This window comes from Typopeltis vanoorti, chromosome 10, assembly GCF_054136105.1.
Source record: "Typopeltis vanoorti isolate ZY-2024b chromosome 10, IOZ_Tvanoo_1.0, whole genome shotgun sequence".
Taxonomy (NCBI): Eukaryota; Metazoa; Arthropoda; class Arachnida; order Uropygi; family Thelyphonidae; genus Typopeltis; species Typopeltis vanoorti.
This window is the reverse complement of record NC_143558.1, coordinates 118,389,228-118,415,161: the sequence shown is the minus strand read 5'-3', so window position 1 is coordinate 118,415,161 and position 25,934 is coordinate 118,389,228. Positions and strand designations below refer to the sequence as shown.

The 25,934-nt window shown below is 35.3% G+C and overlaps 1 protein-coding gene across 4 annotated transcripts in view; it reads left to right on the top strand.

The window, feature by feature from the left end:
• LOC150102733 (uncharacterized) overlaps window positions 1–25,934 on the top strand; it is a 258,688-nt gene that overhangs the window by 43,637 nt on the left and 189,117 nt on the right. For 3 of the 4 annotated variants that reach the window (XR_016548924.1, XR_016548923.1, XR_016548925.1), the window contains exon 2: window positions 12,335–14,600. Coding sequence is in view for 1 of the 4 variants with exons in the window: in XM_090398984.1 (XP_090255110.1) it covers window positions 12,418–14,559 (2,142 nt within the window). In the remaining 3 variants the exon portion in view is untranslated. Of the gene's footprint in view, window positions 1–12,334; window positions 14,703–25,934 lie in introns of those variants that run through there. The other variant, XM_090398984.1, reaches the window with a different exon arrangement.

Below are 25,934 nucleotides of genomic sequence, written 5' to 3'. Positions count from 1 at the left end.
GAATCTCTGATTTGCAATGAACAACATTAGTTTACTGAGAGAAGGTCATGTTTTAGCAACTTGCTCACATTCTATTATAATGTTACCATTGAACGAGGAGGGATGGATACATCACTATACTTTTGGATTTTGCTAAGGCTTTTGACAGAATACAGCATGGTAGACTGCTGCATAAATTAGAGAAAATGAGTTTGCTTTATAGAATATTAGCATGAAGAAGAGGATGGCTGACTGTCAGATATCAAAAAGTGGTATACAAGGGATGTGAGTCTGCAAGATAAAGGTAACAAGTGATGTATCACAAGGATCTTGGTCCACTGTTATACAATCTGTACATTAATGATATTGGGAAGGATTTGACAAGCGAAATACAGCTATTTGCTGATGATGCAAAGATAGGTAGATTAATCAGGAATGCTGCTTGAGGAAAAGAAAAGATAGGTAGACTAATCAGGAAAGTACTTGCAGAATGAATTTGAATAGGCTGGAATTATGGGCAGGGTGATGTCAGTCATGTGTCAGTAAATGTAGAGTTATTCACTTTGGCATGTGGTTAGATATGCAATGTCGCATTATATTGGTGGGATTATGCTTGAAGAAACGGATGAGGCTAGGCATCTTGGAGTGTTAGTAGATAGGAAATTGAAGTTCAGCAGCCATGTGGCAAAGATTGCAAATACAACTCAAAAGATAATGCAGTGCTGAAATGAACATTCGCATATAAAGATAAGGATGTCATTTTGCCTCTTTACAAGGCTTTGATAAGACCTCACTTGGACTATTCTGCACAGGTCTGGTTTCTGTTGTGATTCTGATATATTGATGAGAGTGTTAAAAATGATATCAGGATTGTAGATACTGATTATGAAGACAGATTGAGAATTCGTAGACTGCAGACACTAGGAAACAGGAGAAAGAGGGCTGATATGATTGAGACTTACAGACGTCTGAAAGGGTCATACAGGATTTCAATTGATGGAATTTTTCGATTTATGGAGGGTGGAGAAAGCACAAGATGGCATCCTTGGAAGCTAAGAATGAATGCCGCTAAGAAGGGATTGAGGGCTAGATTTTTCTCTAGTGCGTGATTGGAATGGATTGCCATTGGATGTGTTGAGTGCAAGCAGTGTGAATGAATTCAAGAATAAGTATGAGAGCTGGTGTGTGTATATGTGGCCTCCATCAATGAGTCTCTTACTCCCTGGAGGTCTCTCTTAATAATAATAATAAAATTTCTTGGTATTTTTAATTTATAGTATAACCAAGTGGGAAAACTTCTAGTACAGCATATGTGAGGCAGCAGATGGGGAACTGCTACTTGCTGCTTTTACTACACATCATTGGCATAGTAAATGCTGTTAATATGTATGGACCCTCTTTATTAGTAATTACATCCCCTCCCACCAACAACTAGTCCCTCTTACTTTCTCTCCTGCTCTATTCAAGTATGCTATAAAATGCACTGCTTCATGCCTGTATCAGAATGAATTACCAACTATCCCAGTTTACATGGGACATTCCCAAGATTCTTATCCTTTGTAATGCATTCCTGGATGCTGAAATGCCATGATTTTTATGAATGAGACACCATAATTCATTTTATTATGGAAAATGAATTTTATAAACTAGAACCTCTAATAAAGCAGTCAATAAAGTACTAATTTCTGGTATGAGCTATTTTTGCAACTGATTTAATTTGTTAGCATGAACAGGTGGTCCTTATGAAAGTATCAAGGATATTTCTTTTTAGAAATAAAGTAAGCAAATCATGTCAATTGAAGACATGACTTGCTGTAAACATCATCATCATAACCTAATTATGAATATTGACCAATATTGGTCTGTTCCAGTTTCAATATCCATCCATTATCCTTTTTTGAGGTCTACCCATCCGTCTCTTTCCAATTGGTTTATATTTTATTATTTGTTTAGGATATCGGGTTTCGGCCATTCAATTATAAACAAAATTGGACAGACATGTTCGGTCCAGTTTTGTTTATAATTGCTTAGTTTTTCTTCTATTGATTTTGTTTTTATTTCCATTGTTCCATTTTTGGTCTAATAATGTGAAATTATTGCCCAAATTTCACTGCCATATGATAACGTGGGCACTGCTATAGTATTGTATATTTTGAAGCATGTTTCCTTTTGTACTATATAGTCACGGTGGCCAAACTGCGGCTCTTCTTAAGTTTTATTGCGCTCAACTAACAAACAAAAAATATTTATAATTTTCTATTGTTTTTAATTTAATTTTTCAATTAACTACATTGCTGTTTGACAATGTAGTTATATTTATATTGTCAGAAAATTTACCTTGTCAGAAAATTTAAAAAAAGATACATTAAAAGATACAAAAGAATCAACTGACATTACAGACCAACCACAATTAGCAATTTTTATTCGTTTTGTTCTTGAGGACGGAGTGATGCGAGAAGAATTATTACATTTAATAGCATTAAAAGATAGTACTCGTGGTGTTGATATTAAGGAAGCTTTTGATGTTGCCCTTAACAATTAACAAAAAGTAAATTTGTGGCTCTTAACAATTTCTGGTAGGTAACTACGGCTCTTGCTGCAAAAACTCTGCCACCCCCTGCTATATAGGACCTGACATGCAGAAATAGAGAGGTTATGATTCCATTGTATAAGGCCTTGATCAGGCCTCATATGGATTATTGTGCACAGATTTGGTCGCTAGGTTTTCATGGTGACTAAGATATGCTGGAAAGATCCAGAGAAGATTCACAAAGGAAGTCAGTGATCTTTTGAATGTGGAATACAAGGACATATTGAGAGAATGTAAGTTGTAGAGCCTTGTGAATCGGAAGGGGGTGGGATGTAATTGAGACATATAAAGCTAGTCAGGGGTTGTTATTGGGTTGACATGGAAGAGATTTTTCATAGAATGGGAGAGGGGAGTAGAACAAGAGGCCATTGCTGGAAACTGTATAAGGAGGGTGTGAACAGAGGCGTGAGGAGTAGGTTCTTTGCATGGAGAGTGGTTGGTGAATGGAATGCATTGCGTGCGTTGTGGATGTAGATGCATCCAATCAGTTTAAGGCATGGTTGGATGAGCATTGTGTGCAATAGTGTGTATCTCCCACGATTTGTCTCTGACTCCATGGAGGTCAAATGTTGATAATGATAATATTTGGATTGAATGTTCTATTTATCAGGCATATAATCTGTAAAAATTTTGAAGTTTTTAATTTTGTCTTTTCCTCCTTCATATGCTATTTCACATCTAAGATAACTGGAAAGTATTGATCTGTTCTATTATTTTATTATTAATAACTACAGTCATCCCTCGACTTACATCAGACATGCAGAAATAGTGCTTTCCTTCCATCTGGCAGGATGTACGTTGGTTCAGATGTAAGTCGATACATTAAATCAACAGGGTTATAGGAGTTAGGGACTTAACAGTAATAAGTATACTGTCATTTTAATTTTTAAACCTTATTATAAAACTGTACTGTGCATCACTGCCACCATAAAACAGGAGAATAATCACCCAAATCTTCTTCCACAATTCCACCTTCATTACCGTCCTGTGTGAAGGACCAGGCTGCGGCTCTTCTGGTGTAACCTTTGTTTTTTTTTGATGAAAATTTCCAATGTACTTTGCTTATTCTTCTTCTTCTTTTCATCATAAATTTGTTTATACCAAACAAACGCATCATGTACTTTCCTTTCTACTAATAAGTAGTTCAACATTGGGGTCCATATCTTCAACCATTTTGAGAACATCGCTAACTGCAGAGCACAATTCTGCAAGATCCTTCACTGTGAATTGTTTGACTACATCTCCTTGTTTCTCTTTATCCTATTCCTTTTCTTGTTCTTCCTCTTCTGCTACACGTTGTTCCTCCAGCTAGACCAATTCTTCATTGGTCAACTCTTCAAGGGCACTTTTTATGAGTTGAACTATGTCGTCATCATTTACTTCGAGATTCAGATTGTTTGCTAGGCCCACTATTTCTTCACTCAATTTACAAAGGTCTTCATTCTTTTTTCAAAACTTTCAAAATTATGCCCAAACCTTTTTGATGTCTTTATCCATATGCCACTCATACATTGAGAGATCACTTCTCTCAATGTATTCGTCTCAAACTACAGCAATATTTTTAATAGCATGATAAATATTGAGTGATTTCCAGAATTGCATGAGAGTCTGGTCATTTCTTTCATTAGTAGAAGTGGCTTGTGAAAAAGTTCTCCATAGATAATAAACCTTAAACACTACTAGAACTCCCTGATCCATCGGTTGGATCAATGAAGCAGTTTGGAGGGAGAAACATGACCTTGAGTAAAGATCACCAATATAAGATGGATGACCTGGAGCATTATCTAGAATTCATACAATTTTAAATTCTACATTTTCTCTCACACAATAACTTTCCATTTCACTCACATTACATTGATTAAGGCATCCACAAACAATTTTTGAGTCATCCACGGTTTCTTATAACTCCACTAATGAACTGGAAGAGTATGCTTCCTAATGTTTTTGAAGGCTTGTGGATTCTCACTGCTATATCACAAATGGTTTCAGTTTATATCCAGCCACATTACCCCCCCCCCCCCCCCCCCCCCCCCCAAGAAAATCGTAACACGGTATTTAAGATCTTTGAAACCAGGCATAGATTTTAGCTTTTTGTGGATGAATTGTCGGCTCGGGCATTTTTTTCCAAAACAAGGAGGTCTCATCCATATTAAATATCTGTTGTAGCAAATAATTTTCCTCCATAATAATTTTGTCCAATTTCTCCACAAACTCCTTGGCAGCCTTCTCATTGGAACTTGCAGATTCACCATACATTTTCACATTATGCAGTGCAAAACGCTGCTTGAATCTCATGAACCAACCGGAAGAAGCGTTGAATTCTTAGTTGTAATCGGGTCCTGCTTTCTCCTTCAACATGTTGAAGAGACTTAGTGCCTTAGCAGTTATGATTATAGTGCTAAGAGGTATGCACTTTTGGTTCAGCTCTGTGCATGATGGAAGTAGCTTTTCCAATCAGTGATAGGAGCTTGTCATTGCTTCATCACTATGGTTTTTTAATTGGGCATGTAGGGACCATGTTGCATAAAATATTGTGAAATATTTAACGATAAATACACAAATAACCTATTTTTTAAACACAAAATCAACAAGGGACTGTTGAAGCCATGTGCCGAGGGAGGTTGCCTCTGAATGTGCTGTTGCCACTGCATTGTTGCTAAATAAAAACCTTTTTACTTTATGCTTGCTTGCTTGCGTCTTGTTTGAAAATATAGTCGAAAATGTTATTTTTTCCATTATGGGATCACGGACTTATCTTCGAACGGACGTAAGTCGAGGGATGATTGTATTTTAATTCTAACTGGAGTTTGTTCACAAAATGCCATTGCTGTAGTTTTAATGTCTGAACTTTTATCTATGGATATTTCATTCCAAACTGTTCTACTATAATGTTTAAATTATACATTGCTCTTTGTAAATTGTCTTCTGTATCTTCTTTTAGTTGGTTACCTATAAGCTCTACCAAAAGAGAGAAAAAAAGCAATGATCCTATAAAACAAAATACCGAGGTATATTATTAAAGAATTATTGAATATAGTGAGGTGATTAATTCCAGTGCATTGAGCATGTATTTCAATCTATTGATTACTGTTCCATGAAATGTCTGAACTTTGTTAGATAATGCATAAGTTAACCTATATACTTACTTCCTTAATCCTCTTCACTCCACCTGGGAATATAATTCTATCACCACCATTTTCCGCCAGACTGTTTTTTGCTTCTGTTTTTATTTGGTCCAGTTTTTGTTAATATTTGCTATTTCTTTCATTATTGTTTCTTCCATGTTTCTCTTGGCCTTCCTTGTCTTCTTTTATTATTATTGTTATTATTAAGAGAGACCTCCAGGGAGTCAGAAACTCATCAAAGGATGCCGCGTACCACACGCACCATCTATCATATTTATTCTTGAATTCATTCACACTACTTACACTCACAACATCCAATGACAATCCATTCCAATCACACATCACTCCATGAAAGAAAAATCTAACCTTCACCCCCCTTCTTAGTGGCATTCATTCTCAACTTTCAAGGATGCCCTCTTGTCCTTTCCCCACCTTCTATAAATTGAAAAATTCCATCAATTGAAATTCTGTATGACCTTTTCAGAAGTTTCTAAGTCTCAATAATATCACCCATCTTTCTCCTGTTTGCTAGTTTCTGCAGTCTACAAATTCTCATTCCCCACCTTCCATAAATTGAAAAATTCCATCGATTGAAATTCTGTATGACCTTTTCAGAAGTTTCTAAGTCTCAATAATATCACCCATCTTTCTCCTGTTTGCTAGTTTCTGCAGTCTACAAATTCTCAGTCCGTCTTCATAATCAGTATTCCGCAATCCTGATATCATTTTTAACACTCTCCTTTGCAGTCTCACAATATATCAGAATCACAATGGAAACCAGGAGACCAGACCTGTGCAGAATAGTCCAAGTGAGGTCTTATCATGGCCTTGTAAACAGGCAAAATAACATCCTTATCTTTACATGTGAATGTTCGTTTCAGCATTGCAATTATCTTTTGAGTTGTATTTGCAATCTTTGCTACATGGCAACTGAACTTTAACTTCCTATCTACTAACATTCCAAGATGCCTAGCTTCATCTGTTTCTTCAAGCATAATCCCGTCAATATAATGCGACATTGCATATCTAATCACATGCCAAAGTGAATGCCTTTACATTTACTGACGTTGAACTGACATATATTTTTCCATGCCCACAATTCCAACCTATTCAAATAATTCTGCAAGTATTGCATATCAACAGCATTCCTGATTACCTTACCTATGTTTGCATCATTAGCAAATAGCTGATGTCGCTTGTCAAATCCTTCCCAATATTATTAATGTACAGATTGTATAACAGTGGACCAAGCACTGATCATTGTGGTACGTCACTTAAAAACTTGCAGACTCACATCCCCTGTATACCACTTTTTTGATATCTGTCAGATAGCCATCCTCTTATCCATGCTAATATTCTATAATCCAAACTCATATTCTCCAATTTATGCAAACAGTCTATCATGCTGTATTCTGTGAAAAGCCTTAGCAAAAACTCAAAGTGTCATGGTGTATCCATTAACCTTGTCTAGTTCAATGGTAACATTGTAATAGAATGTGATCAAGTTGCTAAAACATGACCTTCTCTTAGTAAACCCATGTTGTTCATAGCAAATTAGAGATTCACTGTCAACCTATTTCTGAATGAGGGCCCTAACCAATATTTCCAAAATCTTCACTACCATTCCTGAGATACTAATTGGTCGATAGTTGAGTACATCAGTCTTTGCACCATTAATGCAATGGAATTACCATATGTACAAAGGAATTACCATACATTCCTTTCATTACTGTATTATCTTATTAAACAGCCTGCTGAAAGTAATAGCCAGTTCAGCTGAACACATGTTTAGCACACATGCTGATATCCCATCATTCCCTGTTGCTGAATTCTTATTCAGTTTGTGCAACAGCTCTAATACCTCGTCCCCATACACCTGAGTTTCTTCATCCAGTGAAGATGTCGACAAATTCAATGTATGTTGCTTACACCAGGTTGGTGGCTTTTAACAAAATGGGCACTCATTTGTTGAAGAATCCCTTCTGCATCTGCTACTCTCATACCATCTGCATTTAGAAGAGTTATTCCTTCATATTCATTCTTACTTTTACTTGCAGCATATCGATAGAATTCTTGTGAGTTGTCTTTAGTAAGCAGAGCCAGTTTTTTTTCATATTCAGATTTTGCTTTCTGTACTACAGTTGTGACTGTTCTAGCCACTGCTTATAACGTTCATAACGGATGTCATCCTTACGCACACATTATTCCTTCCACAGTGTCCTTTTCTTACAAATGTCTTGCTTAATAAGATTACATATCCATTTGACTCCTACTCTATTTATTCTTCAAACTCTCGGGACACATTCTGATATCGCATCATTTAAGTATTGTTTAAATGCTTCCCATGCACTGCACTGTCGATATTCTTTCCATCCAACAACTGATCCCATTCCACTGAACTCGGTATAGACCTTAGTTAATCATAATTTTCTGCTTTGTAGTTCATCATATAACCTTTCCTGAATAGAACATTCATAAACTTAGTCACTTTCCAAGTGAGTATACCACATGATCACTGTCACCAATCGGAGGCAGAATAGTCTAAGACAAAAAAACACAATAAAACAGACAAAAATCACCAATTTTACACAAGCCCTTAATTCACTGACCAACCACAATGTATCCTTGAACCAATTCAAAGTTGAATAAGCTAGCTGTTTCCTTCTATGTATATCTTCAGTAGTTCCTCCTTTTATTGATACTATTGAACTAAGGTATATAAACTGTTCTACTGCTTTCATCCTGTGGTGAAATGGGTTCCAATCTAGAGCCTGTTTTAGTATTATTTTATAATTTTTCCTCAACACATGCCCCAACCACTTCCATTTGCTTTCCTTTTGCGTATCTGTTGCAACATCTATTTCTTGTTTGTTCTACCATAGTTCTTCGTTTGATATTTGTTTTGGCTAATATATTCTCAGTATCATTCTTAAACACTTGTTCAGGAAGACCTGGACATTGTTTACCATCTTTTTGTTTAACATCCATGTTTCTGATTCATACATAAGTATTGCCTTTACATTTGAGTTAAATATTCTCATTTTAGTTTTTATAGACAAGTTCTTGTTTTTCTGAATATTTCTGAGTTGGTTGAAAGTCGAATAAGCCAGCTGTTTCCTTCTATTTGTATCTTTAGTAGTTCCTCCTTTTATTGATACTGTTGAACCAAAGGTATATAAACCTGCTTTAAGTGGTGTTTCTTCTGTTGTGATTTGCTTATTTGCATTTATTTTCATCAATTGTTTTATTTTTATTTATCCTAAGACTAACTTTTTTGGCTGTTTCTACAAGTGTTGTTGTTTTTTGTTATATATGTTGATACTTCTGTGAAAGTGAGCAAATATCTGCAAAATCTATATCGTGGAGTTGGTTATGAAGTAACTAACTAATGCTTTTTTTGATATTTCTAGATCAATTGTACCTGTATTTCCATGGGATACTTTTCTCATCACTCAGTCTATGATAATTAAAAACATAGTAGGGGAGAGTATACAACTTAGCCTTACTCCTGTCTTTGTTTTAAATGGTTCTGAGAGGATATTTCCATGTATTACTTTAATTTCAAAATCTTCATACATTTTTAAAATTATTCGTGTTATTTTTTCTGGGAGACCATAATGTCTAAGTAGTTTCCATAGGGAAGATCTGTTTATACTTGAAAGCTTGTTCATAATAGATAAAATTTAAATATAAGCTTCCCTGCCATTGTAACGAGTGTTCTATGATAATTCGTAAAGTAGCAATTGTGCATGATGTATTGGCTCTAAATCCTGCCTGTTCTGGGCTTATTTGTTTTTCTATTTCTCTTTTGATTCTTTCTAATATTATTCTTGCTAGTATTTTACTTATAACACTCAGCAATGTTATGCCCCTCCAATGTTTGCATTCAGATATGTTCCCTTTTTTTTTTGGGGGGGGGGGGTAATTTAACCAGTAATCCGGTATTCCATTCCTTGGCCACTCTTCTGTCTGCCATATCTCATTTAGTAAGGTATATAATATCTCTACTATAAGTTTTGGATTTGCTTTTAGTATATCGTCTGGTATGTTATCTGCTCCCGGTGCTTTAACTGTTTTGATTTGAGTTATTACTTTTGTAATTTCTATTTTTGTTATTTCGTTCAAATTTATATCCAACTATGTATTTTGTTCATTTAATTCTAGGCTCTGGTTGCCATCAGTTGTTTCTTGAAATTTCTCCGAGAAGAATTCCACCAATCTATTTGTCTTTTCTTTTTCATTTAATGATATATGGGAACTATCCATTTATTTCTTTTTCCACTTAATTTCTTTGTTATATCATACAACTTTCTAGTGTCGTTTGTATATGCAGCATCCTCTGCCTCTTGCGCTAGATTCATTATGCAGTTCCTTGTATCGTTTCTTGCACTTTCTTTGTTAATTGCATCCTTCTGCTTGTTCTTGTTCAACATGTTTGCCAGTCTGTAGCATTTTCTCTTTTATTCTGTCTCTCCCCTCTATTTTTAATTTAGTGCTTTCTGATATCCATTCTTATTATGTATTAGTTTGAAATCCCAATATTTTTTCTGATGTGCTTATTAGTATGTCTTTAATCTTTGTCCATTTTTCCTCTATGTTATCTCCTTCTCTTTTTTCTAGTTTATCCCATTTATTCTGTAGAGTTGTAAATTTATTTCTAATCTCTTTGTTTTTGAGTTTTTCAGTTCTAAACCTCTTCTTCTTATTCATTGTTTGTTTATTTTTACATATTTTTACTTTTATAGTAGCTGTTAGGAAAAAATGGTCTGAATATGCCTTGATTCCTCTTTTAACTCTGACATCCAGGAGTGATTTCCTCCAGTTCCTTGTTATAAGTATATGATCTATTTGCTTCTTTATTTTCCTATCTGGTGCTATCCATGTCCACTTATGTGTTTTTTTATGTTGGAAAAGACTCCCTCCTATTACAAGCTGGTTAAACATACAAAAGTCTATAAGTAACTCTCCATTTTCATTTATTTCTCGTTCTGCATACTTTCTCATAACAGTTTCTTTATTAGTATTATCATTTCTGACCTTAGCATTAAAGTCTCCAATTATAAGTTGCATATCTTTTTTTTTTATTTCTTGTTTCTATACTTTTCTGTAACATGTTATAGAAATTATCCTTTTTTTTCCTGGATCATGTCATTTGTTGGTGCATATATAGCAGTTATTGTGATGTTCTGCTTGCCTGCTTTAAATCTAGTGTTTAGTATTCTTTCCAATAATGGGTTCCACTCCATTAGTGCACCATGAGTTTTCTATGTCATCATTAGTGCAATTCCCTTGGTGTGGTCATTTGTATATTGGTTCCCAGAGCAGATTAAGTAGTGACTGGAGTTTAATTTGATTGTTCCAGTTCCTATTCATCTTGTTTCACTTAATCCTATTATTTCTAATCTGTATTTTTCTAGAACTCTCAAGACTTGGTATGTTTTCCCGGTTTCAAATATGGTTTTAACATTCCAACATCACAGTCTAAGTTTGTGTTTTGATAAGGTATGTGTCACTTTCTTCTGCACCTCTGCTTCCATGAAAGGGCTTTCACAGAGGTGCCTCATGTTTGTGGCAGTTCATATTCTGTTTTCTTCGTCCGGTAATCACATTTTGGAAGGTTTCAGTTTCATAGCAAAATTTTTATTCTGAGACTGGGTTGCTAGCCCTGTGCTCAATCCTCCCTATTAATCCGGTCTTGGGTCTGGCATGCCAAATTTTCGCTCAGCATATCTAGGTTTGTTAATCTGCATGCTAAGTTTAAATAGCATGCAAATTTTTTATCTAAGTTTTTAACTTGTAAGTCATTAATTAAAAATATATTTGAAAGTATGTTGTTTGAGTTGTTTAATTATACTTAAATCATTCTTCATTAGAATGTAATAACAGAACTGTAATTATAATTAATAGTATTGTTTATCAGTAAAAATTTAAACTATATATAATATACATTTTATTTAGTTAAATAATGCATATATGCTAAAATATGATAAATTACTGTGGGTATGGGACTTATATTATTATTGAATGTAAAACAATTCTGATGAGATCAAGCTGAATAGACATGTGTTGTCCCCCCCCCCCCCCAAGGCTATAGCAAGTAATAGTTATGTCTGCTGTAACCTGAAATTTGCCTGTAGGTTTTGCAACTTTATAATTCATTGGTAATCCATGTTAGTTACTTACTCAGTGAACAGTCCCCAAGTTATTGTAGTTGTTACTAAAATAGTAAACAAAAATTAATCTCTTTAGCTAATAATACTCTGGAAGTTAACTTAATATTCAACTTCTAAAGTTCATACAGTAATTAGATCTGTTTTAGTGCTGCAAACTATTCATATCAATTATTCAAATAAGTTGACAGCTGGTTGCAAACTAAATGAATTTAAATGTATTATATGCTTTATTTAAATGACATAATAGAATGAATATCCTTGTAATAGTTTAACTGCTTTAATTACTTTTTGCCATATCACCTTATACATAACTTTAATTCCTGAACTGAGTGACTGGTCACAAGTAGGTACAGAATTATTATTAGTAACATTTCTAATTGCAAGTTTCTTATTAAGTATAAAAGAAAAATTCTTATAATATAAAGAATACAGTTTTGTTTGACCTTTTCCAAATTTTTTGATTGCAGGAAGAAGAAGAATTGCTCTTTACTAAAATACGAAGAATTCCATTCATTATGCATGTAGGCATTTATAGGTGAACAAAATCCTCATGGCTGAAGGGAAGAAGAGCAGTTACCCATCAAAACAAGTAAGAGCAGGTCCTGCACCTCTTGCTTCTTTTGAAGATTTGCCTTCTGATGAACTGGAAAGTCCTGATAGTCAGCGTGTGACTCAGGAAGTTATTCATACCTCGGGTAAAATTCGGGAAAGTAAGCCACTCGTTGGTTTAGATTTGACCAAAAATGTTACTGGTATTGCATCTTCACCAAAAACATTTACAGCATCAACATCATCCACCCCTCAGATCGAAAGTGATTTTGACTCACAGTCTACCATCACCCCTTATGAAGGCACTAAAAGTAGAACCCCAAGTGTACAAGCAGGTTCTTTATCTTCTCTCACTAAATCTTTAAGGGATGATGATAAAAGTATAGGTGGTGAACAGAAAAAGGGCTCTTCAACTTCTTTACTTTTGTCTATGTATGATAATGCAAAATCTTCAGGAGAAGAACCACAACGAAAGGGATCATGGACAGATATATTTCATACCCATGGTTGGAGTCAGAAAAGTCAGTCATCCCAGGGATCTCCTAAAACAGCTTCAGTTATACATGAAGGACAACATCATCATCATCATCCAGAGTTAATATATAAAGAATGTAATCCTGCAATAAATGAATCAAAAAAGAAAGAAAAAGGAAAATTTCTATCATTGTTTAAAATAGGAGGAAGAAAATCACCAAAAAGTGTGACACCATCTCCTCCACAATCTCCTGCTGAGCTTCCTCAAGTGCCTGTAATTACTGTTGCAGATTTTAAAAAAGATAAACCAGAAATTCCTGTAGATAGTGTACATTCTCACATAGAATTAAAAAAGACACTAGATCAACATGTTTTGGATGAAACAGTTAATAGTGCTGATGAAAACATTCAGCTACAAGATAATAAAATAAGAAATAAAATTGTGCTGGATAAAGCAACTAATTATTTTTCAAATGGAGAATCTGACATACAAGAAAACAAAAAAGATGATAATATAAATGAGGTGTTTAAATTTTTTCCATCAGATAAGGTGAAAGAAAATGGTTTAGAATATGTAAAAAGTGAGTCTTTGGATCATCCTGGTACTGCTCATGATGCACATTCTCACATATCAGTAGTAGATGATGATCACGAGTCTTCTGAGTCAGAGTTGACTTTTGAAGTAAATTCCACAAAATGTAGCCTGCAGAAAAGGAGCAGTGAAGAGGATTATGAAGCTGAAACACTTTTGGCTCAAGATTCAATAGAATTTGATGACTATTCATCTGTAGAATTCCATTCTCCTGTTTTAGAAACAACGAGGAGTCAAATCAAAACCCCAACACGCCGTCAGAGACTTGAAGTAACAACTATACCAATTGAGAGACCACGCAGTACTACACCTATTAATATTGCCCCTCTAGAAGCTTTTATTCAGTCTTCATTACCTTCTCCAGATACAGTAGTAGAAAAAATCAGGCTGTCTCTTCCTGGTGATCAGTTTCTTTCAAGACCTAAAAGTCCAAAGAAAGGAAATACTAAAAGCTGGCTTGATTTCTGTGAAGAAGGCCTACATAGCCCTCGTCTTCGTAAGAGGTCACAAGGAGATGAAGGTGATATTCAGAAAACACCAACTGATGTCATTTCAGACAATGGTGAGCCAATCATATATGAATCAGTAAAAAGAGATTCGTGTGTTGTTGCAGATGATACAGCCCATTTAAGTGAGAAACAGTGGGTAACATTTGAGATTAATCTTGAGGATGAGACTGATTTGAGTGAAGGAAATGTTTGTGAATCTAAATGTATACCACTAGCATTAAGTGACCAAGCAGCCAAAGAACATGATGAAAGCACTGTAGTTGCTAAAAACTACAGTGATAAATATGCCAAAGAAAGCAGCCAAATATCTTTAGAATGTTCCTGTGCATGCCATTATGTAGCAGACAAAAGAGATGAATTTCATTCTTCTGTTTGTATTGACACTGAAGAAACTGTGAACATTACCATGAAAACTCATGATGAGCAATGCTTTTGTGATTGTCATTCCCAAATGAATTTAGTTGGTTTGTGCAGGGAACATAGCCTTGCACCAGAAAATACTGATGAATCAAAACCTTCAGGTTCACAGCAGTTTGATAAATCTTTATCTTCGGGAGGCACATTTTAGAAGTTTCCAGTATTTTCATATGTTATTAATTTTTTGGGGGGGTAAGTGGTTTTAAAACTTTTTTTTTTCTTGTCTTGATAAAATAAGGTATATTTTAAACAATATATATATAATTCATTTTGAGAAATACTATGACAGACTAAGTTATTGGCAGACGGGAGGGAGATTCAAATATTTAAAGCAAAAACTATTTCCTTGCAAAATTCAGGTATCAGAAAAAATATTTCAAGTGTGATACTATACAGCTATCAATTTATTAAGAAAATTATCTGAATTGATTTATGCCAAAAATGGTTAAAGGTTTTATATTGATCTCGCACATGAGAAGTTACAAGACCTATAACACGACAGTGCCAAGTGTTTAAGGGGGGAGAAATAATCTGTTAAAAAGTTTCTTGAAAATCTGGGGGTCATATTCATTAGGAAAAACAGCATGGGGAAGGTTGTTCCAAAGAACAGGCAGTTGGAATGAAGGATGATGAGTTTGGAATATGTCCAGTTCAGTAGAGCAATGCCCATGAAATTCTATATAAAAAAAAGGCATAATACAGTTTATTTATTTATTTATTCGTATTGAGTTCCCTCCCTTTTTTAAATATTGGAATGTCAAGTGTTCAGTAGTACGCTTACCCATGCTCTTCCTCCTTTGCATCAAGCTCCTTCTCACAACTTCAAATGTTATTCATAGTTTTGTTGATGGTAGTACTCTCCATTCCTCTTTTTTCTTCAAGATACTCTTTAGTACTCAAATGATTGAAGCTTAAGATATTCCATAACCTGTCTCCTCACCATTCTCAAGTGCAATGAAGACAACTTACTTAATTTCAATGCCAATAAAACAGTCTTGTCTTATTACCTGCAAGAAAAATTCTACTTCACTCTCTCTGACTTTTGATAATGTTCAAGATATCCTTTAAAAATCAGCTGATCCATCCTTCTTAGGATTACTTTTATATTCAGCTTATCCTGGTATAAACATATTACATCAATAGCCTCCTCATCCTCTAAAAAACTTGGTGGCATTCTTCTTCATTCAAAACAATGCTTCTGTCCTGCTCAACTCCTAATGCTTTAAAAATTTTAAATTTAACCAGCCAGAGAATACTATTGTCACATTTGGAGTGGGAAACCTAAAACCTCTCTAATAATTCTTGATTGTATAGAGATGTATGCAATCCACTTGCTAGTCACAGTAATGGAACTTCTATGAGAAAATGACTAGCAAGTGGATTGCATATATCTCTATACAATCAAGAATTATTAGGGAGGTTTTAGGTTTCCCACTCCAAATGTGACAATAATATTCTCTGGCTGGTTAAATTTAAAATTTTTAAAGCATTAGGAGTTGAGCAGGACAGAAGCATTGTTTTGAATGAAAAAGAATGCCACCAAGTTTTTTAGAGGATGAGGAGGCTATTGATGTAATATGTTTATACCAGGATAAGCTGAATATAAAAGTAATCCTAAGAAGGATGGATCAGCTGATTTTTAAAGGATATCTTGAACATTATCAAAAGTCAGAGAGAGTGAAGTAGAATTTTTCTTGCAGGTAATAAGACAAGACTGTTTTATTGGCATTGAAATTAAGTAAGTTGTCTTCATTGCACTTGAGAATGGTGAGGAGACAGGTTATGGAATATCTTAAGCTTCAATCATTTGAGTACTAAAGAGTATCTTGAAGGAAAAAGAGGAATGGAGAGTACTACCATCAACAAAACTATGAATAACATTTGAAGTTGTGAGAAGGAGCTTGATGCAAAGGAGGAAGAACATGGGTAAGCATACTACTGAACACTTGACATTCCAGTATTGAAAAATCTGATCAGAGGCATCTACCATGACATTTAATTAATGACCAGAGAGGAAGCTAGAAATCCAGTGACAAAGGGCAGGAGGGAAACCATTAGATGGTAGCTTATTCAAAAGTCCTTGATGCCCTGGAAGTGGCATGAGTGATCCTCATGGGATTTCTTCAGGGCTTTCTCCTGTGTCCAAAGGCAGATAAAGTTAGTGATGCTTGTTGAAGAATAAGAATGATGGAATGCATGTTGGTTATCACTAATTAACTGATGAGCCTCCAGTAGCAAAGAAGGTGGTTGTAAATGACCTCCATCACTTTTGAGAGTACTGAGGATAGAGCACTGGGATGATAGTTGATGATTAACTTAAAAAAAAATCTCCTTTTTAAGTACAGGCTGGCATATATATGATGAATATGACAACATAAATCCACCTAGTGGATATAAGCTATCCTAGTCAGAGAAAATGTCAACTAGACACTAGGTGGCAGATACTGTTCATTGCCTGGTGAAACAACACCACCTGGCTTATTGGAGGCCTGATGTGGTATACACCATGTTTGGTCTACACAGATTCTGGTTTATATCCTCTCTCCTTCATGCAATGATAGTGATACCCTTCAAGTCCATGCCATACATATTTAGAAATCCATAACCTCCTCCATTTTGAAGGTACATCAGTTTAAGCGGTGGTGCCACATGCAGGCCAGCAGTTGGCGCATGAGCCCCAAACTTGTTAGTAATGCATCAGGAGGCTTCTTGATCAACTGGCACATAATCCTGCTGCCACATACTCTGCCAGGTCATGCCTGGAGAGGGAATCCAAGTAGTATGCAGAAGGCACTGTCAAGGCCATCTTATGGCAAGGAGACTGGTTACTCTATGTATGGATATTGCCTCCATGAGTCTATCCTCTCTCACTTCACATCCCCACTCCATACTCCCATCTAACCATGAAGAAAAAACTAACGATGAACCTTACAAACAATGAAAGTGACATTCCTTTTTTGTCGCAGTGTCACTGTCATTGTTTGCAATGATGAACCTTAAAAACAATGACAGTGACACTGCGACAAAAAAGGAATCTCCCTTATAAACTAATTCCAATAAAAAACAACATAACTGATCATTACATATAAGCCATGCCATAATCTCCTTATTAACAACTCACTTTCATATCCACTTTACTAACACCGTGACATTAACACGAACATAAATGACATCCACCATCATTTACAGTTATTCGGACCAGACCACCTCCTCTTGACCGAAACCCAAATAGCATCTAAATCCACTACCTTTCACCTTCAGTGTCCAACTTACACAGCACAATTCCTTTTACCTCAAAGGTGGCACATTTGTAAGATCAGACATTGCTTGCCAGAGTGTGACTAATCTAGAATTCCCTGCTTTTGACTCCCTCTGACTCAAGCTTTCCTTGTCCCATCTAGTAATATTCATATGCTGTATTTACTGTTCTCTAAACTCTGATAACTACTCAGCCTCTTCATATTCCTCTCCATGAAACTCAACTATCTGCAATCATGCCATCAAATATTAAAGTCATCTTCCTAGTTGACCTCAACATCTATATTTCCAATTGACTCCTCTTTTCCAACCTTGCTAACCAAGCTGGATGAGAGGCAGAAATCTTTGCCATAATCAATGACCTAATGCAAATAATTGATCTACTTACATGAATTCCTGACCCTCTTCAGTCACCCCCAATACTTTGGATCTCTTTTTAACTAGTTCTCTTTCCAAATAAACCATAGAGGTCAACTTTCCTCTCATCAACTTAGATTCCAATACAAGCCTATCAATTAATAATCGACCACTAGTATGGATTTTACCATTCAAGATCTGTTGCTGACCTCTTAGCTTACATCACCTACCACTGGGACGTGTGCAGCCGAAAGACTTGGCAAAACTTGTGCTGCCGTTCTTGACATTTCTAGAGATTTTTATCATATCTGGCATCGAAGCCTGCTAAACAAACTGCCATCCTTTGGTTTACCTGCCACCATCTGTAATTGGGTTACTAGCTTCCTCTTTGGTCATCGACTTTGTATTATGGTAGATGGCACCTATCTTCAAGCTTCCCACCAATGCAGGAGTATCTCAGGACTCTGTCCTGTCACCTACCCCCTTTTTCATGTACATAAAAGACCTACTCTTAATCACTACTGATCCTATCCATATCTTTGCAGACAACAGTACTCTTTATTCCTCCTAATCATTTGACAAACCAGTGTAAAGATATCCCACGCATAGATCATCTATTAGTGCCCTTAAAACAGATCTACTTACTATTCTTCAATGGGGCAAGGACAATCTTGTTATGTTCAATCCCATCAAAACACAGACTTGCCTCTTCTCTTGCAAATGACATCTCAGCTCACATTCGAAATCACCAAACAAGATCAGATCTCTCTGTTTGGAGTAACATTCACCTTCAACCTCTACTGTCATAAACACACAACAGTAGTCTCCTCAGCATCAAAAACATGGCACTCTCTTTCATTCAAGATGCTATTTTACACCCAACCAACTTTTAACAATATATTAATCCCAAATTTTCCCATGCTTAGAATACTGCTCACATTTTAGGTTTGGGGTGGAGCACCTAAAATTTCTCTAAAAATTCTTGATGCTGTCCAGAGGAGAGCTATTGGGCTCATAAATGATCCCTTTCTTACAGATTCACTTCAGCCTCTATCTTACAGATGCAGTGTTTCAGCTCTGTGTCTGTTCTACTGGTGTTTCAGTAGTTATTGCTCCACTGAACCAGCAACCATCATTCCTCCACTTTGTTGCACAAGAGCAGCAGCTTCCCAGCATCCCTTTGCTGTGCAACTGCAAACACACTGAACCTGCTTTTCTTCTTCCTCTTTTATTCCATCTATCTCCATCCTCTGGAATAGCCTACCACAAGAAATATTTTCATTCAGCTTCAGCTCTTCAAAAAATGTCAATAAACTTCTTACTCCTCACCTGCACCCCAGGCAATGCATTGATGTGCTTATATGTCCTTCAACTTCTCATGTATAAGATCGATTTATATATACATATATATCTACTCTATAATATAAAATGATAAGCTTTTTTTTGTAACGTTTTTGTGTCACGTTTTTTGTCAAGTTATTTGAAACATTTTGAAACTTAGGGGCTACCCCAAGTGTCGAGTCATCAGAATTCAAGGAGAACCAGCCTACCAGTCCGGAACTCGTGGGATTGTGTGCCGTTGGGGGTGGAAACCACCTTTTTGAGTCTTCAAAATTCGAGTCAGAATTCAAAGAGAACCGGCCTACCAGTCCTGAACTCGGGGGGGGGGGGGCACTGTAGGCGTCAGGAGGGTAGAGCCCCCTAGTGTGTGTGTGTGTGTGTGTGTGTGTGTGTGTGTGTGTGTGTGTGTGTGTGTGTGTGTGTGTATATCAGGGGGCAAATATTCAGGGTGTGCGGTGCTCATCCACGAAATATCAGTATCACTGATGTTATATTTTTGCATTTGTTCCCGTTAAAGACTCCCCCAATTGTTTGCAGGCTTTGTCCGATTCCTAAAATTGAACACAATATACTCTACTAATGCTTGATTGTCCTCTTCAGGAGGGTAATAAAGCATTAGTGCTTCATGAAGAAGGCACTTTTCCCCCTGTAAAGTGCCTTCTTCATACTCCTTACAAAGGAGTATGAAGAACATCGCGAAGAACACTCCTAACATTGTGTCACATTCGCTTTAATAGCCCGGGTGTGCTTTCGAAATGCATACACCTTTGAGCCATTTGAAAAGATGTAAAGAGGGTGCAGTGGGTCAAATTCTTAGTTTTCTAATATTTTCATACATCGATAAAAGCACTCAACTCATGTCACTTGTCATGAGTTGAGTGCTTTTCGTATCCGATGTATATTACAACAAACAGTTGTTACGCGTGTTTTCTGGAACTGAAAATTTGAAAGCGAATGTTAGGAGAAAAATGCTAATTGTTTTTTCTTTTACTTGTGCAGTATAGCATCTGTTGAGGTTGCAAAGTTTTTTAACTATATATAGATTTTTATTCTAGTCTTTGGAAACAACAGACAGTAAAAAATATCTATTCCTGAATAAAAATGAATATTCTGTGTATTATAAGATGTTGTTATACAACAAAATACCAGCATATGTGAGATTGATAAGACAGAAGAATCGCTGATACTAAAAAAAAAACAAAAAAAAATAATGAATTGAGGATTCCCAAAAGTGTGGATAATTCCGATAATGATCGGATGTTATGTATACTGAGTCTCAGTAAACAAAATAAAATTCTTGGAAGGAGCGAAATATACACAAACCAGAGAAATACACATAATGTGCAACAAATTTTACAAGATGATTTGCTGCTCCATCAAACCATATTTATTCCTGCAATACTCTCTCTCTTCATAAGTTCTTTTTTTAATTATGCCATCATAAATTCACTTATATATGTTTAGAATTTATAGGATCGTGCTATTCGCTCTACCCAGCAACTTGTAGGACACACATATCACAAATGATAATTATTAATTATTCTTTACCATTAATGAGTGTTTCTACTCACGCTTATTCTTTCCTATTTTCACATGTGTTATAAATGATGGTTCACATATTTTCATCGTCGAGTATTTCAAATATACCAACCAAATATAGCATTCTCCTTCATTGTTTTCTAATAAATCCTAAAACAGATTGTTCTCCCACTCTATGCAAAAGTATTCAAAGTTATTCTGCATTTAATTGCATTGGACCAATTAAGATGAGCACTGATGCGCTATGCCCTCTCAAAACTTTCATACATCGATAAAATGCAATCACATGGTTATGGGCATCTGCAGGAGGGATACTTCCCCCAGGATCAATTAAAAAATTCCACAAATTATGGATATTATTTCTGGGAAATTCCCATGTTACTCCTCTTAAAAGCTATTATTTTTACAGCTATTTTTGCCTGTTTTTGTTTAGGAGTGTCCCAGGATCAATTAAAAAATTCCACAAATTATGGATATTATTTCTGGGAAATTCCCATGTTACTCCTCTTAAAAGCTATTATTTTTACAGCTATTTTTGCCTGTTTTTGTTTAGGAGTGTCCCGTATTTTAAATACATTGGCTTTTTACTCAAGAATTTCTTAGGGTATTATAAGTGTATTTTTAGGGTAAATATATGCAGACTAATAGAGGAAGAAATTTTGCACATACCTTGTTTGGATGTTAAAATGTCTTCATTCTCCATACTTCTGCTGTTAGCATGGGGGTGTTTAAGGCATGGTGGTAAGATTAATTAGAAAACCCGTTTTTTTTTTAAAAATAACACACACACACACACACACACATATATATATATATATATATATATTATTATTATATTTAAGGGTGCTTTGGGGAAGCGGAAGGGTTTTATGGGAAACAAGAGCAGGGAGAGCATTAACAGGGTGCGAGCCGTTTCGATTGTGCTATCGTCATCGGAACATTTCGGCATAATTCCCGAATTGTAATTGTATCCACAAATTATAATTGTAATTCATCAAATTACAATTATAATTTAATTAATTACAATTACATATCTCAATTAAATTGTAAAATTGATTGCGATATGTAATCTTACACCCTCGACCCTGGGAAAGCTTTGTCTGTCTTAAAATTTTATTATGAGTTGGCCTGTTTCGGCCCACGGCAGGGTAGCCATAAAACACGTTTCATTGCAGCAATAAAACACGTGTCCCTTTGGTGTTTTATTGCTGCAATAAAACACCAAAGTTCACGTGTTTTTTGTTCATCTTTTCTGATTTGTGAACAGTGACTGGTTAGTTTGCCCTCTGTGTCTAGCAAGTTACTGAGTGAAGTGTGAATTGTAAATTTATAGTGAAACAAATTTAAACAGAAAAATACATTTTTAAAAGGTAAGTGTATGTAATTTAATATTATTTTATTGTTAGCTTTATGATTTTTTTGCTTTTAAACTGAAATAATTTAATTTGAAATAAAATAATATACCGGTCAATTTTTTTTATGTATGAAATTGTGCTAAAAACCATTAATTCTGAATTTTTTTCCCCAAAGAATTAAAAATCATTAAAATCGATGCAAAATTGAAATAATGTACCGTTTTCGATAGATAACGCACGCATTATCTATACAAAAAAGTCTAACTTCGTTAAAAATGAACATGCGCGGGATACATTTGAAAGGTGTGAGAGGTAAATCAAATGTAATAACAAAACTAAGGTAGAAGTATTACCGTATTTTTTCGGACCATAAGACGCATCTTTTTACATAGAAAAATCGACTGAAAATTGGGGTGCGTCTTAAGGTCCTAAGGTAACATTAAAATACGAATCTTTACACTATACCAAAGCTGTTTGCGAAGTTCAATTACTGGCACAATATGTTAATAAAATTAGTAAGTATGCCACTGAAGGTAGGTACCTAAGTTATCTCGCTGCATGTGGGTGAATCACTGATTTAGAGCTTTAATAGTCGTTAGTGTGTAAACATATGTGCTTTTGTACGGTTCATTTGAATTATTTTTTATATGTCGTTAAAATTTTTATATTAAAATTAGAAAAAATGAGTGTAAAACAAAAAATACTCATATAACGTGAATTATAAATTAAATGTGATAAATTATGCAAAACAATATGGAAACAGAGCAGCAGAAAGACATTTTGGTCCACCACCTACAGAAAAAATGTTTTTGATTTTTGTGAGAAATTTGAAAAATGGTTCGTGAGTGGAGAAAACAAGAGGAACAATTAAAACTGCTATGTAAACACAAGAAAACATTCCGTTCGCACCTAGAAAAATGGCCAGAGTTAGAAGTACAAATGAAAAATTGGGTAACAAATCATCGAAACATGGGAATATCTGTTTCTACGAAAATGATAATTTTTGAAGTGAAACTATGGGCAACTGCTAATGGGATTTAAATTTTACCAGATCACTGTCTTGGTGCTTTAGATTTATGAAAAGACACGGGTTATGCATGCATACAAAAACCACTCTAGCCCAAGAAATGACGGCTGACTGTGAAGCTAAAATTATAGAATTCCATAGATTTGTTATATCAGTGAGAAGGAAATTTAACTTTGAACTTAATCAAATTGTGAACATGGATGAAGTGCCTCTAACTTTTGATGTTCCTTCAAATCGGACAGTAGATTCAATAGGCACTAAATCAATAGTGATCAAAACAACAGGTCACAAAAAACTCACTACACTGTAGTTTTAGCTCGGAACAAAACTACCGTCACATGTTAATCTTCAAGAGAAAAAAGTTACCGAGAGATGAAATTCCTCGTGACATTATTATCCACGTTCAAGATAAAGGCTGGATGGACAAAACAGGAATGATATTATGGATACAAAAGATATGGGCAAAATGTCCAGGTGCGTTGTTTAAAAAGCTTGCAATGTTAGTGTGGGATCAATTCAGAGCACATAAAACAGAATCAACAAAGAAGCTTCTAAAAGAAATGAATACAGAATTAGCTGTCATTCCTGGAGGCCTTACAAGTCAGTTACAACCCTTGGATAGATCTATTAATAAACCATTCAAAAATGTTTTGCGGGAAGAGTGGAACAAATGGATGGCAAAGCCAAATCACGATGTAACAGGATGTATGAAACGGCCAACAATTTCAGAAGTATGTAGCTGGGTGAAAAATTCACGAGAAGCTCTGAAAGCAGAGACAATTATAAAGTCATTTAAGAAATGCAGGATAAGTAATGCGATGGATGGTATCAAAGATGACGCAGTTTTTGAAAGGAGTGACAACAATAGTTCAGACAAAAGTAATATGAACGGTGACATTAACGAGACGAGCGATAGTACCAAGAGTGAAGATGAACTGAATATTGCTAATACAAATGATTTTAACAATAAATAAAAATTAAGGAAGAATTTGTAAATATCTTTATATAATAAAATATTTTTTTCTAAAAATCGTCTCATAAATTTGGGGTGCGTCTTATCATCCGAAAAATACGGTACTTAATATTTATTGAACATTACACTATTCAAATCCAAAAAATTCTTCAGCAGACTCAATATTGAAAGAATCAATTGCGTTAAAAATTTCGTTTGGTATTTCTTCAGCTTTGTAATCATTGTCACCGGACACCACTGCATTCCCTTCTGCTTTAACCACGCTACCGGCCAAGACATCTATAGATGTCTTGGCCGGTAGCGTGATGTAATACCATTGATTGTAATACCATTGATATTACATTGAAATATATGAGGATGCATATTTGATCCATAATGGCCAGTAAGGTGATTAATGAAACCGTGATTGTAATACCATTGATATTACATTGAAATATATGAGGATGCATATTTGATCCATAATGGCCAGTAAGGTGATTAATGAAACCGTTTCTAACACAGCTTTCACTTACAGCCACCCAACTTTCTACAATCCACGTAACTATATCTTTATATGACATTCTTTTCATCTGCCCTGTTTTGTTATATTCATGGATGCTATTTATCATCCTGTCTTCCCACTTAGCCCGGAAATTGTCTTTGAATGGTTTATTTACTGCAAGATCAAGGGGTTGGAGTTTTTTTTGTTAAACCACCTGGAATGACTACCAATTTGGAATACTTACAATTGTTTTAACTTCTGCTGTCGTGTGTGCCATACACGAATCCAACACTAAAAAAGATTTTGGGTTGAAAAATGCCATTTATCTCTTTCGCCACACGTTCTCCAACCAAAATTTCATAACCTCGGAATTTATCCAGCGTTTATCATTAGCAGTAACAATAATATCTTTGGAATCGTCTATCTTTTGAAAATAACCATCAGTGGTAGTTTTGAACCATCTGCAGTTACGCAGAGAACCACAGTAAAGTTAGACCTTTTGTTACCTTGTAGCAACTGAAACCTCTTTTGCTCCCTTCAGATTCACAGTCCTAGAACTAGGCATGTCAAAACTTCCAAGAACCTCATCCATATTCCCAAAGTGACAAACAACAACCCCACACAAGTTTTCTCTCAGAAACAAATGAACTTTAGCTACTTTCGCTTCCCAGTCGTACGGCAAATTTTGTCCAACACTAGTTGAGGAGTGCACACTTAAATTGTTTCTCTTCATAAATCCAAAAACACAAAATGGGTAGGCTTTGAAATCCTTTATATTATCGTTTTGCACAATTCTTTTCAATTCCTGCAACACATGGATAGTAGATATTCTCATACCTTTAGCTCATTCACTAACAATCTAATCAAACAGTTTTTTTCCCTAAGGTTGGCCACAAGCACCTTCTAAACTTTATAGCATGTTTCCTTGTATGTAAACATTTCAGGACTGTTTCAGCCTTTCGCCATTCATGAACACTACTTTCTCGAACACTGAACAATCTACCAGCTTCATGATTCCCTTTTTCCTTTGCTACTTCTACCACTTCAAGCTTGAACTGTGCTGTGTAGGATTTTCTCCGAGAAGTACTTGTCTTCCATGGATAATTCAGATCGATTAACTAAATAAAAACAAATAATGATTTACTTTATGAAATATTTTAAAACAGGATGTACGGAATAATCGACCACTGCTACT